Source organism: Corvus kubaryi, unplaced genomic scaffold, assembly GCF_017639235.1.
Source record: "Corvus kubaryi isolate FWS band 111438036 unplaced genomic scaffold, C.kubaryi_AGA036_p1.0 37341, whole genome shotgun sequence".
Taxonomy (NCBI): Eukaryota; Metazoa; Chordata; class Aves; order Passeriformes; family Corvidae; genus Corvus; species Corvus kubaryi.
The window spans coordinates 10,443,315-10,461,069 of record NW_024581112.1 but is presented as its reverse complement, the minus strand read 5'-3'; the positions used below and the strand labels follow the sequence as shown (position 1 = coordinate 10,461,069).

The window sequence follows — 17,755 nt, the reverse complement described above, 5'->3', positions numbered from 1 at the left end:
TCCTATTTATTCTTGTTTAGTGATTCTAAGCTCACATGGGAGTTGAGTCTAGTAGAACAAAACACCTTCCTGAAAGCCATAATCATTATCAGTTTTCCAGACATTAGCACCATAGTACAGAGGCAACAACCACCAAATCCTAAAAAAATAAAAGATCTCCAACAAAAAAGCAAAACAATCATAAATAATTTAATTAAAACCCTCTTGAAATAGAAAAGCAGATGTTAGAATCTTTTCCCACTGCCTTCTGGCTTCTAAACCTTTGCAAAGCACTTTTGGCCTGCCTTCCAGCTTTTCCTTCTGGTCACAGAAGCTACACATGCAGTTTTGTTTCCAAGTAAATTTCGCCATAGGGTGCTAAAATGAAGTTTAAAAAGCCGTCACCACAAAGCAAAACACACAAGGAACACCTGAAGGGTGTCACCACGGTGGGCCACCACCACCAGGCAGCATTGGAAGGTAACTCAGTGGCTTCTTTAGCGTCTGTAGCTGCCCTGAGGGAGCTGAGCCAGCCCACGTTGGTTTAACTTGGAAACACAGGGACTGGGCTGAACAAGCTGATGGTTGTAGGTGTTTGCTGAGACAAGGAATGGGGACACAAATGAAGCGACTGCAACTGAACATGAAAACAAATCTAAGGAGAGTGAAGACATGATGGCCAAGCCAGTCTCCTGCAAGGACATGGAGCAATTCTCCACCCATGGGGAAAACAACTATCATTGCAGGAAGGACACATTTCAGCTACCTGTCCAGCAGCTTTTTGCCCATGAAGCGGTTCAAGCGAGCCCACCTCCACCTCCAGGTGAAGCGATTCTCACTTGCCTAAGGTTGGACATGGCTCTGTGAACTCTCCAGGGCTCAGCACATAGCTCAATGCAATGGGGAGCTCACATATAACTCACAGCAAATAGCACTACTGGCTTATGCATCCTCAACTACCCATAAATACAAGCCAGAGATTGGGAAATTCTCTTCTCCACTGACTTCACGAATACAGAACATAACCCAGGACACGGGTTATATATATATTGCAGATAGTCAGGTTTTCTTTATTGTACATCAGTACACGTACATTAAATGAATACAATTCATTTCCAGCCCTCTCAGCCTCTCCTTATAGGAGAGATACTCCCGTGCTTTCATTGGCTTTGTGGCTCTGCACTGGACTCACTCCAGTAAGTCCATACCTTTCTTATACTGGGGAGACCCGAACTGGACACAAGCAGGAAACACCTAGAGCCAGCTGACCATGGATGGAGACTCCACAACCTTTCTGGGAGATCTGTTATGGTGACTGACCATCCTCAGTAAGAAAAGAAAGTTCCCCATCTATCCTAGAGAAGGGCAAGGGAAGGGAAACAAAAGCATTGGTGATTAATGCTGGTAGAGAAAAACCTGAGAGGTGGAAGAAGGTCGCTTCCCTCTGCTGTGATCCAGCAGCCAGACACCTCATTTGGTTTCCCTCTCTCCACAAAACTAAGCTGATTATACATCACCTACAACATTTATTCAGCTTTGCTGCCAATTCCATTATCTTATAATACTAGTAGCAAATAGGAATACCAGAAGAGGGAGGTAAGAGTCTCAAGACTCAATAGTCTTTTAAATCTAAGCACTTACCCACATGAAAACTGGTATATGCTATATTACTACCATAATGGCTTCTCTACATCCTTACTGTGCTCAGCACTCTGTATTTGCTCCCTGTAACAGTTGGTTATAGCTCCTTTGCCCTGTTCCCCTGAAAGTCCATATTCAGATGCCTTGTGCTCTTTTTGGGCTGATAATATCTGGGGCAGCACCCAGCTGCATCAAGGCAGGACCACCTAGGGCCTAAGTATGTGCTCACAGGTGGGATCCCACTACACTTCCTCCCCCCCCATCACATTTCTCTCTGCACTCTACACAGGCAAAGCTGCTTCCCAGGCCACATTCAAACAGGGTGTCTCAGAGAGGAACATGATAAAGTCAGACACAACAGTTACAGAGCAGCTCATCGAGAAGATCCCAGTGTGTGTACTTTAAATTGCACTTCAGTGTATCAACAATTCACTTGCAATGAACACCTCTGCTCCTCCTACATTTGCACATACCCAGATCAATCAGGAGCATCACACTCCCTAACCCCATCAACATCTTTATTATAAAGTCCAGGAAACAAACAGAGTGATTAAGAAGCTGGACAGATGGCAACTGAGGTTCCAGTCCACCTAGTTATTTACCCTGCTGCCACCACCACAGCAACACAGGGCCTCTTGTGGGCAGATCCTGCACTTCCAGTGGAGGGGGCAGATCCCAATCCCAGGATGCAGCTCTGCTCTCCCCCTCTCAGGATCTCAGGGATACAGCAGCAGCTCCCAACAGCTTTGGTTGATGGGCATCTTTCTTATACAACAGCTACTCCTCCCAAACACAGCAGTAACACAGGTGGGATTTGCCCGTTGGCCAAACCTGCACAAGAAGTCCCCAACTAATGGTTGGAGACTTGGAAATAAGCTCGGGCATAAGTCCAGCAAAATGTAGGTGCAATTATGAGGAAGCTTGGGAAAGTGCAGAAAGAATTACCATTTAACTGCAAACAGGGCTTCTCTTGGCTGTTGTCACTCACTCTCCGATTCAGCGCTACAGATTAGAAGGAACCTTAATTAGGGTCTTGGAGGAAGACATCTTCCCTGGCAGGATGAACTGTCTAGCAGGAGCATCACAAGGGACAGGGATAAAAATGTAACACTTATGAGCTGATGTTTTTGCTTTTTTAGGCTGTCTTCTATTTGACGTACCTTAAACTTTAAATCCATGCTTTGCTTCTAGATTCTCTTGCCTTATAGACAACATAAACATTTTCATGCTACAGATTTAATGAATTCACTATTGAGCCAATGCTAGTAATCCCATCTTTCCCTTTGAAAGTCAGCATTTGGCATTTGCCTTCAGCAAAATATTTTTAGAAGAGTGAAAAAAAGTGAGGTGAAGAACAAAAAGGTGATTTATTTACTTCAAACATGCTTCCCCCTCCACACCTTTCCAAAGGTTATTTCATTTTAAAAACAAGCAGTTCTAAGCAGTTCTTCCCTGCTACAGAACCACTGCTCCCATCACACAGACCTCTCCCTTTCAACACAGAACTTTATGTAGAGACAAGAGGAACTCCAGCAAAAAAGCAGAGTTTTACTTTAAAATTATAATCATCACAAAGACTATGACCCTCCTCTGCATCCACCCCCACTCACTTAGCACTGGTGAGAGGAGGGGGAAGTTTTGCCTGGGCAGTAAGAGGGTCAACCAGGCTGCTGTCACTCCTGCATTGCCAGCACTGCTGTGGGACTTCACGATGGAGCAGATCATTGCCAGCACCACAGAAAGCTGGTTGTGCCTTCCCCTTCCTTGTACACTCACAGTAGGAGGTTGGCTATATCGGTGTTATAGTGCAGTGCTAGATGTCATCTGCACCCTCCAAGCTGAAACCCTCATCTTGGGAACCAAACTAGCGTACCAAATGCTCCCTTTGACAAGGCAGGCCCTGCACAAATATTTGTCAGCAATAACCACACTGCTGCCTTTTGTGCTGTGGGGCCGAGGCAGGGTCAGGACTGCTTCAGAGACTTCTGCTCCTCACACTCCCTCCCAGTGCCAAGGCTCTGCTGTGTGCAGGGGCTATTCACCAGCCACGCTCATGATAGTTTTGTTTCTCAGATGACTGACCTTGAAGTTTCTTCTGTGTTTCAAGGTGGACAGAGCAGTAAGACAGCTGAATAAAGAGAGAGCTCTTAGCATTGCATAAAAACGTGTTAGACCAGGAAAGACAAATATTTGTACTTCAGTTCCACCACCATCATGGAGATAGGGGGAGGGAAGAAAAGAAAAGGAAAAAAGTACACCTGAATTCCATTCTCTAGATGGGAACAGGCAGAAGCAGCTGGTCTCAAATTCGCCCAGCTGAACAGAACCACCATGGCTGCAAACATGAAGCAAAATAAACCAGGCTCTTGTTGACATGAAAGAATCCTTGGACTGATTATTAAATCGGCATTTCCCACAGAGATTACACATCATCTTAAGACTGTGGGGATGTGAATTTAAGGGCAAGGCAGGAGGTTGCAACAACAATTTGTGCTGCAAGCAAAGGTTTTCCAGGGCTTTACCATGGATTCCTTTCCAAAAGCTCTTGCTAAGCAAAGCCTTTGAGTCACACCAGGGCTCCACCATGCTCTCCGCCGCACCCACACGCCAGCCGCTCCTTGTGAGCCCGTTGGGATTATCAGTCCATGTTGCGACAGCGCTTGGTTGTGGGCCTGCCAAGGCACCAGGCCAAGCCTGTGGGCAGGGAACACATCCGGCAGGCAAACACAGAGGCTGCTGCCTACAATGAAAGGTCTCAGCACAGGGTACATGCACAAAAGCCACTGAACAGCTGCTGCACAAGAAAGAGGTGTTTCATTTTTATAAAAACCCTGAAATTAAGTGAAGTAGGATTGAGCCAGATGGACTAGAGCAATTGAGGCAGTGAATGAATACCCCATCAGCACCGAACTCTCCTGCTCTTCCCACTGACAACACAACAGAGGGAAGCTGAGACCCTGAAGGAAAATAGTCAGGAGACAGTGACAGGTTTTAGAGAACCTCTTTGCTGCTGTCTTATGAGATACGAGCACCACTCCTGGCTGACAACAAAACAAGTGGAGCTCAGAGGATCACTCTCTTCCAGCCTTTCTCTGTCTCTGCGCTCCAATGTCAATAAGTGTTAATTGCCAAAAGCAATCTGTCAAATAACCCCAGCCCACAGTATTTTCTTCCAGTATTTCTGCCAGGAGTATTAAATACCCAAAGCAGCATAAATGAAGAGACAGACTCTAGGTATGTCAAGCACGGCCTCGGACACATTAACATAATTGCTCCAGGATTAGTATTTTTCATTTAAATGTTTCACTCTGTGCAAACATTCTGTGTGGACTTACAGTCGGCCATGGACTTGCCCATGAGTTCACTTGTTTGCAACAGTATCTGTGAAGCATAAATGGAAGCAAGACAAATATAAAGCACGATAATATTTACCTTTTTCCATTTTTGAAATTTTGTCCTCTAACCAATGTCACTAGGGAGTCTCCAAGACAGCCAGAAAGAGAAACTGGGAGTTGCCATGCTGGATGAAGTAGGTACCTGTTTCTGAACACCCTCAGACTTTAGGAAGACGTTAAAAATAAAAAATCCTTTTTTGAACAGTCAGTTAAGGAACAAACTACTCTACAATAATTGCATCTTCCTAAACCACAGCAGCTGGAACCCTGGGCCAGGCCAGCCCTTGAAACAAAAAGGTTTGTAACCTTTCCAAATTTGCTGTAACTTCAAGCTCCTGGCAGTAACTCCAGGGATTGCTGTCAGAACATAGATACCTGGTTCTTTCTTGGGTCCCAAGTTCTTCACTTCAGTAACACTTTGGATGTGGATTGAATTATGTCTTGTAATTCAAGCTGTCTTCTTTTTAAACAATTTTTCATTTATTTTAAACTGCACTGAAGTAGCTATTTCTATGCTCAAAGAAAAACATCAGTGTAAAAAAGTAAGGAAGGCTGTTTCTGAAATCCTCTGTGGTTCTCCAAGTATGCACAGCATGAAATTATGTTTGCTTATGCAAATGTACTAAACTATATTTTCAAACTGAGCAGATGGCACACCCTTGCAATATACCTTTTACAGTCTGCACTGAGATTCCTTAAATATCCCCTGAAATAGCAGATGAGATCCATACAGGAAAAGCATACCTCCCTACCAACAACTTCTGCACAAGTTATTTGAGGACATTTCAGCCTCTACTTACAATGCAAATGTATAATAAATTGCTCCACTGTTCTTGGAAAGAGTTCAAACTGAGGAGAGGCATTTTGATGAAGTTACTCTTATGCAGAATTTGTTTTCTTTTTTAATCTAAACATCTTGGGGGTGCGGAGGGAACAACAAAACCTGATCAGCTTTGATTTTAAACATGACAGCCCAACAAGAAGAGAATGACTAAGACTTAGAACAACATTCAAATTCAAAAGAGATGCTTTAGTTCAAGGACAAGTTATTGAGCTTGACAGCATTAGCTTACACATTAGAAATAAAAATAAAACTCTTGCCAGCACCCCAGTCACCGTCTGAAGGTGTGCGGGCTACCCTGCAAGAAACCAGAGCAGCTTTCAGTTCTCTTCCCTAAAGCCTGCAAACTGATAGCCTCTGACAAGATGTACTCTCTTTTTGCCTCCTGAGTAGGGAAACCCATGAAGTGCAAAATCCTAGAAAGATAAAGAATAATTTAAGTTTGAGGGGATCTCAGTTGCTCCTATCCCCAGCCCAAAACAAAGCCGCCTCCCACACCATTCTCTCACTCAAGATATCCCACTTTTGTTGGAGGGTTTTCAAGACTGTATTTTCTGAAACAAAAAACAACAGTCAAGTTTGTGTTTTTAGTAGATCCCCATACCATTTCTCTCATAGTTTACTTTTGTTTTCCCCTGCAAGTAAAAGCTTTTTGTGTGACCCTGGGCAGGGTGGGGAGAGTTCAAGAGAACACACTGAGCAGCAGCAAGTACATTCCAAGTGCTGTGTACTCTACACTGCCTATGCTGTCACCTCCTAGGGTTGGCTGTATTCTTTAAGAAATATAAATTATATACACAAGTTACTCCAAAGAGATTTTGTTGAACCTTGCTTGGCTTCAGACATCATATACTATAATTTGCTTTGGTTTTTTTTTGGATTTGACACTGTCCCTACATTCCTGTCTCATAAGGCAGTTACTATTAGGTTCCAGAAATGGTGTGCTGAGGCTCTTCCAGTGTCCTGTGGTGAACAGACTAGAGCCAGCAACCAAAGAGCAATAGTGTGGCCCTGGAGATCCTGCAGTAACAGCAGCTCTAATGACATCAGGAGATCTTCCCATCCAAGCATTTGTAGTCTTCCCAATTTCTTTGATTTTTACCTGCATCTTTGTGGCTAAACTGGTGGGCTTCCACTCAGCATTAAGGAAAGACAGAACTTAACCTGCTGTCCTCACTATAGCTCAGGCTCCGCCATCTCCAAACAGTAGAATAAGGTTTTATTGCATGCACAGTGTAGCTGTGGACTGAAAGCTGGGCTGGAGCCAAGACTAACACTATGGAGAACATGTGCAGGACACCATGTAAATACTTTGAGGTAGTTTATTCCAGCCTGAAGGGTCCTACATGTGGGACCCAAAGCCAGCTTAGAAGCAAGAGGTGAAAAAATTGCTCCTAGAGTTGTTATAATAGACATGGGTGCTGCTGGAGTGGGACCTATACTACCATGGCAAACAGCAGAGAACAGCAAACACAGATTTGATCACAGCCTCTTATTAAACCAGGCTGCCCTGTGTAGCAGATCAAGGAGTTTCCCTGCAGCTAGGACAGATGGCTTTGGACTGAGCAAGTGACTCATCACACAGTTCCAGAGGAATACACAAGTGAATTCCTGTTCTGGCTTCTTTCCTGGAGGAAAGCAAGTGCAACTACCATCCACACCTAGGAAACAAGAGACCCATTCACTAGAGGTCAGAGGAACACAACTGACACCATGCTCTTTGGCTGGAAAAGGCACTTGGTCACAAAATTTAAGGCATGTAATTGGGAGACTTCTGATCTTCTTGCTAGTGTTGATACCACTCTTCCTTTAGGACAGTCAACTTTTTCCTAATCTGCAATCATGAAAAAACAAAGGGCAGTGACATTAGGAACCCTCCCTAGCAGCACACAGCCGCTCATAGTCTGAGGGCAATCTTTTACCCATCACTCCTCAGATAGACTTCACAGACAAGACACTCACTCCAGGGCTACACGTCCTCACACTGCACAACTGCTCAGCAGAGAAGCCACAGCTTAATCTACTGTCAATCACAATGTATGGTGAGCTGGGCCATATGGGAACTGAGACTGGGGCTCTGTTCCTAGTCCTGGCAAGGGAGAAGGAGGGAAATAGCACCCACTCTTACTCTTAAAATAGGTGCAGCCCACTGCTCAGCTTTGGAGCTCATCGCAACCAACATATACTGCATGAATGTCCAAGAGCTGTGTCTGGATTGCAGCAGCTTTGCCTACAAACAGCAAGCTGGAAACTTGTTCTCCTAAGGGATACTTGGTTTTCTAAATACAGTCCTAATACTTCCCAAATTATACATTCAGCTAATCTGAGCTCCAATTCGGAAAAAGAACTTCTCTTGTCTTCTTCCTCATGATATTCTCCTGGACCACTTACAATTTGGTACAGGACACACCAACATGCACAATGTTAGTGTAATTTGTGTTTTCATCAAATTAACCATTAGCAACTGCCAGATCTTACAGTGGTGGAAAGTCTCATTCACTCTGAACTCCTTCAGTACTCACACACACACTATTCTTTTTGAAAACCCTTGTATTACTGCAAACATAGAACTAAGCAGATTCCCTTCCTTGTCACATAAAGCCTTCTCCATTCAACAGCAAATCCAGCAGAAACATTCTACGCACTTTCTCAGTCTTCTTGGCAGGAATACACTGCACAGGCAGCTCCAGCAAACCAGCAAGTGTCTCCTTCCTTTCTCCCTCCCAAGTAGGGACATGTTGAATATGTGGAATGAGTGTGTTATTTTTTTACCCCCTCATCCTGGATGTCTTCAATGTAAATAATCCTAAAATAAAATAATCCTGTTGCCCAACTAATTGTTCACCAGATATTGTTCACTTCTAACAGTGCACATCTGCCTTTGCTGTTAGAGGGCATAGCAACAAGTGACACAGCTGGGCTTATTACTATATTTTTTACACTCAGTTAAACATTAAACAAACAGCAATACAGGGGGGCAGGGGAGGGTGGGGGGGAATTTCAAAGAGTATCTAGAAGGAAAAAAAGGGAATTCAAAAAACAGTAAGACTACCCCACTACAAATCAAGAGTTCCCACCACAAGGAAGGAGTCTGTTACGTTGTTCACAGCCCAACCCTACAAGACCCTTGCAGCAGAGGTGGCTGTGCTTCTCCTCAGCACAGCATTACCTTCAGAGTTCAACCTCAACAATTAAGGCCTAAATCCTAGTACATAAAAGACTGTCAGCTCTCCTGCCTCAAGACAACAAGGTGAAGTGCTTCTGCACAGCACATAGGAAGGTTTTTCCCCGTCCACAGACAGAGAGAAGAGACCTGGCAATGTATCTACCCATAGAAGTTTCAGCTAGGTGATTTCGTCAGCATATAAGTATCATCATTCTCATTTTACTCACAAGTTGCACAGAAGGGAAGCCACATGTCTCAAAACAGCTCTGCTGCAGAGCCCTGAGTTGTGGCTTCTTCACCTTGTATACATCTGCCTTGTGAGTACTCTCATGGGACTCGCTTTTTCCCTCCCATCTTGTATGCACCCCCATATCCCAAGGAGTAAGGATGATGATGTGGATGGAGAACATCCTCTGAGATCAGGCAAGCACAACACTTTTCAGAAAGCTGCAAGTCTCTAAAGCACCAAACAGGAGAAAAGGTCCTGTTCCCTCCTTTCATCCATCATTCAAGCACTGCTCTATTCAGCTGCATTTTCAGATGTGCCTGTGCAGCCACAGCACGTGAGTAACCAAAACATTTACAGAGGGCTGATGGATCACAAGCCAGCCCCCACATTTTGTTCTTGTCCCCGAGTTTTCCCTTGTTTTGTAGGCCTGGATTCATAAGAAAGAGCAGCAGAGGGGAAAACAGCAGAATTTGCAGCATCATGAAAACAAATTCCTGTTTTCAGAGCCAGATCACTCCAGACTTGACTTTTTTTCAGAGGGGAAAGCAATTAAACTCATCCACTGCAGCCCTTCCATATGCTCTTTTTATTCAATTAGCTTTCCTGTAACTAAGGTTAATCACCCATGTGGTATCTGCCTTGAGTTATCAGAGGCTTCTGGCTAAACTGCCATCACCACAGAGACAGGAAGAGACCAAAAAGACCAGGAAGAGTGGAGAGCTCACAAGTGGCAGGCAACTGGCAAACACTGGCTGGCATTCCCTCACTATGAGCTCAAGGTTAAAAACTGTAGCAGAAGGCAAGGACTAATACACTGAGTTTTTGCAGGACTTACACTCCTTCACAAGACCCAACACCAAGAAGACAGCATGTCCCTAAACATCTTCCCATCTCTTGCATAAGAAAACCCTGCCCACAAGAACTCAGTCCCAGATTAAAGCCAAGATTTCCACTACCAAGCTTCTAAATCTTGAGCAATTCTCAACAACAGGGAGATACAGGACCACCAGGACAGATCAACACCAGGCAGATCGATCGTGCCAGTAAGAGGAGACCCAGTCATGTTTGCCTCTCATGGGTTCAGGGCTGCAGCTGGGGAAGGGGCTGCAGACAGCCACAGCCAATCACCCCAACTAGGTCAGTCCCCTTCTGGCCAGTTTCCAGTGGCTCATCTCAGGAATGGCACCTGAGGAATCACAGAATTGGAAGATCATCTTCAGAGATCACCTAGCTCAAACACCCTGCCATGGGCAGGGAGGTATCTTCACTGGATCAGGTTGCTCAAAGCCCTGTCCAACCTGACTATGAACACTCCCAATGATGTGTACCCACAGCTTCTCTGGACAACCTGTTCCAGTGTCTCACCATAAAAAAAGTTTTTTCCTTATGTCCTACTGAAATCTACAGTCTTTCAGTTCAAAACTGTTGCCCCATGTCCTGTCATTACAGAACACTGTAAAAAGCTTTTCTCGATCATTTTCAGAATCTTTTTTATACTGAAAGGCCATAATAGGGTCTCTCTCTGGAGCCCTCTCTATCCTCAGAATCTGTTCTAGGCATCCTTCATCAGAAAACTTCCTATGAAAGTCCATCTTTATTTAAAGAGTTTTTGTCTTCCAAACATTTTTTCCTAACAGGAGCTGGTTGCATGGCCCTCTAAGCATATTCATGTGAGTGCTTGATGAGTTCTGCATTGAAAAAAATATTAAATCTCAAACCTGAATTTTCCCTTTTTAGATATGTTCTTGCCCATATCTCTGCAGAGATTTCACGTTTCAGCACACAGGACCATGGAGATTAGTCCATTAAAAAGTAACTTCTTAAGCGAGGCAGTAGCCTGTAGTGAGTAGTCTGTACTTCACAGCCACAGGAACAACTCAGTGTCTAGAAGTAGCCCAGAAGTTGCATTTAGGTACCTGCAAACACCACTGAGCAGCCACGGGCTTCCTCCCTGCCTCCTCCCACTGTGCTTTCACTGTACTTCTCCAGAAGAGAAAGCTTTTTTTGCAGAAGCTGCCCAGGAAAAACACATGGCTTCAAAAAGCACATTAAATTGAAGGAACCAGATTTAATTTTAACTGTAGTCAGTATTCATGCTCTCTCTGCTAGCAAGCCACAGACCTGCCAATAGGTCCTCATCATAATACCCCATACTTGTAACACCTGAAGAATCTTAACACCATAACCAGCTTCCAAAAGGAGGCTCAACCCCAAAGTGTGCTTTTGACCTCCTGGGATCACTGGTGACACCCAACAGTTAAGTAAGGCTGGGCTCCTTTGCATCATAGCCCAGACAGCCAACTGCTGCCCCATAAATACCAGGTGCATTTTATTACATAGTACATCTTGTGGGAAAAAGCTGTGGTTTCCATTTTCTCTTGTTCTGTGCAACTGAGGCCAGGAGGGAAGATTCATCTACCCAGTTCATCATCTTTTGGTACATCAGATCATCTTACTCAGCAATTAACACCCAATCCAAACAACGGGGGCAGAGTTTCCAAGGTACCACTTAGCTACTTGAGATAAACACGACACAAAAAGTGGGGAGGGGGGAACCCGCAATAACTGGGTATACATAAATGACAGGTTTCTTTCCACCATCAAACAGCCATGGATGGCCCCGGCCACGCTGCCCTGCAGCCTCCTCACGACACACCTCACCTGCACAGCCCTGCCTCACCTCCCAGGCTACCAGGGGAGAGCACCCTGATCCTAAGGAAATGCACAGTGAAGAAAACGGCATTTAAGGCTTATTAAGTGCACACACACACATATACACTTTTCTTTTTTTTTTTTTTTTTGGTCGTTTGGCTTTTTGTGTGGGTTTTGTGTTGGGGTTTTAAAATTATTTTAATGTAGTACTGTTATCCTCACAACTCCCTTCTAGGCTTCAAACCCGTTCTGCTGCTAGAAATGCTGGATATCAAAGCCCCCTTCGCGGGTGGGGGGCACCAAACCACCTGCCCATCCCGCAGCTCCCGGGACGCCGGCACCCTCCCAGCCCGCAGCCGCGGGGAAGGTGGAAGGGAGCCCGCAGGTGCACTGCGGCTCCCGACCACCGCGGCGCCGGGAGGATGCGGGCAGGACAGAGGGAGAGCCCGGCCCGCTCCCGCACAGCGGCGGAGCCGCAGCAGCACCGGCACCACCCCGGCACACATCCCCCCCACACCCGGGAGGGCGAGAGGGGCACACAGTGCTCGCCCAGCCGCGGGGAACCCGGCGCTCCGGGGATCGCTCCTACCTGCCCGGGCTCGCTGCGGTAGGCGAAGGCGTAGACCCGCTCCGCGCTGATGTTCACGGCGCCCCGGTAGACGCGGCCGAAGGCGCTGGGAGCGGGGTTGTCCCCGGGGCCGCCCCCCGCTGCCGCCGCTGCCGCCCAGAGCAGGGCGCAGAGCAGAGCCCCGGGGGCCGGGGCTGCCCTCCCGGCCATGGGCTCCTTCCTGCCGGCCCCGCGGGGTGCCCGGACTGTGTGTCCCCGGCAGGGCGGGCGGCGAGGCGCTTTATCTGCGATTTAAATAAACAGCTCGGCGACACGGACCGGAGGCGGCGGGGGCAGCCCCGCACACCCCCGCCCCTCGCCCGGGGGACGCCGAGCAACTTTCCCCGGGGAAGGACCCTCCGCCGGCCGGCGGGGCGGAGAGGGGAGGGGAAGGAAGGCCGGCCGGCGGGCTGGCCAGCCCAGGGGAGGAGGGTCTCCTCTCTGTGACCGGCCCCAAATTCTGAGCCCGGCTTAGCAGTCGATTGTCAGGGAGTTGTTCCTTTTTGGGAGCTGTGCCGTGAGTGCAGGGACACGCTGGCATCGTCAGGCGCGTGGGGATCAGCATCTGCAGGGCTTCAACATTCCCTGCCCACCGCGTTAGGGCGTTCTCGCCCCGCACTCTGCCGGCTTGCTGGAGCTGCAGCTCGCACCTGCAATCCTGTATAGGGCGCTCCCCAATCTTTATTTTTGGCTTCTCATAACTTTGGGATAAATGCCTTCGTTTTTTAGTTCACCCTAAAGGTGCGAAAGGCAGCAGCAAATGTAATTTCATTAATCTGAAAATGGCTTGTTGCATCTATTCTTTGCGTCATCCATGGAACTGGCTACAAACAATACTGTGATGCTCTTAGCCTTTTCAGCAAGATGAGAGTGATACTGTTGGGCTGTGAAAAGGCAAGCGATCTCTCTCGCACGGCTTAACCCTCCTATCGTCCTCTGTTGAAAACACACCTAGGAAATGTGTCAGATCCCACGGTGCAGGGATGCACTTTTAAGTCAGAAAATAGAGTGTTACTTGTAAAGCAATCGGAAGGGTTTTTCAGGAGCCACAGTTTTATAAAGTCAGCCTGCCGTCTCCAAGTGCAGTGACTCTGACCCCAGAAGCTTTCCACAAGTTTTGGGTTTTGTTTTCAAGGCTGAGAGATTTCCTGGGGAGTCACTTGGTGTCTTTGGACGAAAAGTTGCAAAGCTCAGCAAAACGAGCCGGCATGCCTTGTGCTGCCGTTTTGATCTCCAGGCCCTTGAGTGATTTCTGCCAAGAGAAAAAACTAAACAATTGTCAGTGAGTTCTGTTCGTCTTGAAGCAAGGTTCAAGTCACCCTGCCTTTTGTCAGAGTCCCAAGAAGTATCATTAAGGGTAAAATAAACCACTTTGTGATCTGCTGGAAGATGGACACTCCAACACAAAGATTTTGCCTTTCGGCCTGGAGTATCAGCTCTGCAGACCAGGAGACTTTGTGACTCTATCTTGCCTCTTAACAGGATGTGGCGTGACCTGTCCTGGGGGACTTCAAACAGTGGTGGCACTGGGGGACTTGTGGCTTCCCCTCCTTACCCTGTAGAGTCCAGGGCTCCTGAACCCTACAGCTCTTTTCTCACTCCCTGCTCTCTGCAGAAACAGAGGTCTCTCTGCCAGGGCCAGCAGCCCTCTAGCATGTGCTGGAGGGAGGACACTAGGAAACTCATCTTCTCCCAGAGAGGAGACTTCAAGCAGCAGGAGGAGGTACAGCAAAACAAGAGCAGGTAAGGGCCATGCCTGGTTGCTCAGAGCAACAATGGCACAAAGATGGCGTTCTGCAAACCAAGGTAGCTGTGGCAGCTGCAAATAATTTTTGTGTCATTTGGTATTCCAGATTGGGATATCAGTGCATTGCTGCTCTCTAGTTGTGTTGGTTTTGTGGCAAAAAAGTGGCTCTTCGTATAGTCCACATTTTCCAATGCAGAGTTATGTTATTCTTAAAGTGCTTTCTCTGACTGGATGTACATTATGGTATCTTACCAAAGACTACACATTTTCCCTCATTTTTAATTTGAGAATTCAAGTTTTCCAAGTGTCATACTTCGTTCTTATCTTAATTTCATCTCACTATTTTGGGGCTCTTTCTGTGATTCAGCAATGGTAAACCTTTGTTCAAATCTTTGCCTCCAAAGTGTGGTACTGCCCAACTTGGTGTATTTGTGGAAGCTTGAAGTCAAAGGTCAACTCCACCATTCAAGTTGCTAATGAAAGTAAAAAATGCTAGCAGACAGATCAGATCTCTTAGTTTGATATACCTTCCTGTTGACAGGAAAACATCCACTGCACCGGTTTGGGAATCGCTTTTAAATCACACACTCCTCTCATGTTAATACCATCTGAGACCAATATGCCTCTATGGGAGTGATATTCAAGGCAATGTCAAAAGCCCTGCTGAAGTCAAAACATGTTTCACCTATTCCTTTCAGCACTTACTAAGTCAGTTATCTTGGAAAAGAAATAAATTAGGTTAGTTTGACATGATTTGTTCTGGACAAATGCACAGTGCCTGCTGCTCATCACTTTATTGTTATTTAGTTGGTTGCACACTGACTGCTGAACAGCTTGTTTCATTATCTTTCCAGATAACAAACGGAGGTTGGCTGACTTATAACACTTCACTCAGACACTTTGATAAAGATGAATAGCACATTTTCCCTTTTCATTACACCTGGATTTTGTTCTTGAAGGGCAGCATGTATTTGGGAAGAAAGAACCAATCCCTCTAAAAGACAGTATTCTCATCCAGACAGACAATGGATCTGAGTCGGTGGAAGTGATCTATGCTTGTATGTGCCACAGCACTCTGGCGTTAGGAGCCAGCAAGGGCCAGATGCTCCCTGAAGGAGAGGGATCCGAGTGCCATAACACAGCCAGCAGAGCAGGGATCTCACCAGCCAGGGCCCCATCCCACAGGATCTGAGCAAGACAAGCAGGGCAGGCCTGGATATGGAATCAACAGAGTCCAGATCGGCAGACAAGTCAACAGCAATGGGAGAGGTCTGAGGTCAACATAAGTTAGTGACTCAGGTCTGGTGATGGCAGCCAGAGACAGATACAGTCCCATCAGCAGCAGACAAGTCCCCAGCAGTGAGGCAGATCTGAGGTCTGGCCAGGAAGCTGGTCAGGGGGTCCAGGCCAAAGGGATACAGACAGGGCTGCCACACAGCTGTAGTTCCAGCTCCAGCAGAGGCAAGGCCTGCAGCCTCACCTGAAGTGCAGCTCCCATGTGAGGGACAAGAGAGCCCTCGCTGAAGCCTCCCCATAGCCCTGATGCCAAAGTCACGGTAGGGAAGAGGGGCAGCCCTCAGCTGTGCTGTCTCTGGGCCCAGGGTGCCACACCTCCAGAAAAGGGAATGATGCTCTTGGGGCCCTTGTCTCTGGCTGTGTGGAGGGCATGTATTTCATAACAGGACCCATTTTTCCAGTATAAACAAAGCCCAGGGTTGTGAGTGTCTCAAGGGAAGGAGGAACTGGGCTGGATGAGAGGCTCACAAGAGTGGTTTTGAGGTTTTTGTTTCTTTTTTTTTCTCTGTAGCACAAAAGCAGAAAATCTCCTTGCTGTTGGGAACAAAATATTAAAAAAGCCCCAAACCAGTAAAGAAATTGCATTTCTCCTGGTAACCATGGCTGCAAAAATATCCAGGATAGAAAAAATTACAAAGGCATCCTCTAAATCATACTAACTTAGAAAGGGAAAGAGTATAAATGTATATAACAAACCAAACTGTTTGGAAACTGGATGATTTAAAATTACTGTTTGCATTATGTAGTCTCTGTCTTATGTAAGCTCCTCTGCAAGTTAATAGATGCTGTAGATGCTCAGCTGGCTTCTGCAGAGATAATGCCACGTTTTCAGGCTCTGCTGAAAATGCAATGTGAAGAATAACAAGAAGTGAAATGTAGACATGCTTTAAAGATGTCTGATAGAACTTGGTCCGACTTTTCTTATAGGTGGCCAAAGTGTTTGAGAATAGGCTGCTTGAATGAGAATTGTCTCTGGCTTGTATTATATGTGCATGTATTAGGTATTTAACATTCATATTTGATTGTAATTAATAATAGCAGAGAGGTTTAAGAGGTTTCAAAAGAGAGGATTTAATGATGCAATTATGCCTTTATTGTTTTTTTTTCTTCAGTAAGCCTTGTTCTTCAAGACAATTTAAAGCCATATTAAGAGAGAATTCCAGATGTGCCCTTGATTTATACCTTTGGCTTCCAAATATTCAGACCAATGCAGATTAATGAATTGCTTCGCATGGATTTCTCTTCCCATAGGCTGAACTCTGATGTTCACTTTCAGGTGCATGTGGTACCTATGGTGAGTGTCTAGATAGAAACTGAAGTCCAGGTGCAACCTCCACATTTGCAGCACTTCATTAGAGGCAATTGCTGAGAGTATTTCTCTGATGCTTTTTTCTCCCCTCATGATTTCAATCTTCTTGTATCCCATGCAAAACAATTCCTTCCCTCAATACATTAACCAATACTATCTGCAACTTCACATGAAGTTTTTGCAGTGATGCTGGTAAAGCCAGAATTACCTTGATGGGGATCTTAAGCACCAGGAAATCTTCGTGAAAGGGAAAAAGTTTTGAATGAAAAGTTGATAAACCCCATGCCTTCGCTTTCCAGCTCCCACAGACAAAATATTATGCTCACACTGCAAGACAAAATGTTAACTCTAACCCTTTGGAGGAATTACATCATGTCTTCACCTATGTGGCAGGGAAGTGGAAGATCTGTTGCATGTTCTGGGGTAAGTCTATAGGGAATATATTGCACTTGTGCGTAAGCTAAATGAGTCGTTTCAGAACTACCAGGTGCTTTATGAAAACCAGAAATTCGTTGTTGGGAGGGAGGTACAGTCTTCCTCGGTGGCACAGCTAACGAGATCTGTTTGGTAAATTTAAACAAGAGTCACTCTTTAACTTCGTATCACCTTAATTTCATGGTTTGTGTGACATTGTGTTCTGAACCACCCGTAGCAGCATCTGAAATACATTTTCACACGGGGAAATTTCCAAGGCTTCCTCAGAGCGACATTGAAAGATGTCTTGGGAGGGTATTTGCAGCGAGGAGGGAAAACAGTGAAATGAGCGAGTAGAAAAATTAAGGTGAGGCGAGAAGGAAGACGAGTGACAATGTCAGGAACAGTTCACGTGGAGTGGACTGGAGCGTCCAAGGCACTGCTTTACTTGAACGAAGTGGTGGGGGGGGGGGGGGCCC

The 17,755-nt window shown here is 46.0% G+C and overlaps 1 protein-coding gene across 2 annotated transcripts in view; it reads right to left on the bottom strand.

Annotated features, from left to right (window-relative positions):
• SIDT1 (SID1 transmembrane family member 1) overlaps positions 1-13,050 on the bottom strand; it is a 40,336-nt gene extending 27,286 nt beyond the window's left edge. Inside the window, exon 1 of one of the 2 annotated variants that reach the window (XM_042031167.1) lies at positions 12,493-13,050. In XM_042031167.1, the coding sequence (XP_041887101.1) occupies positions 12,493-12,681 (189 nt within the window). In that variant the 5' untranslated portion in view covers positions 12,682-13,050. The remainder of the gene's footprint in view (positions 1-12,492) is intronic. The other variant, XM_042031168.1, reaches the window with a different exon arrangement.
• Between the last annotated feature and the right edge of the window lie 4,705 nt (positions 13,051-17,755).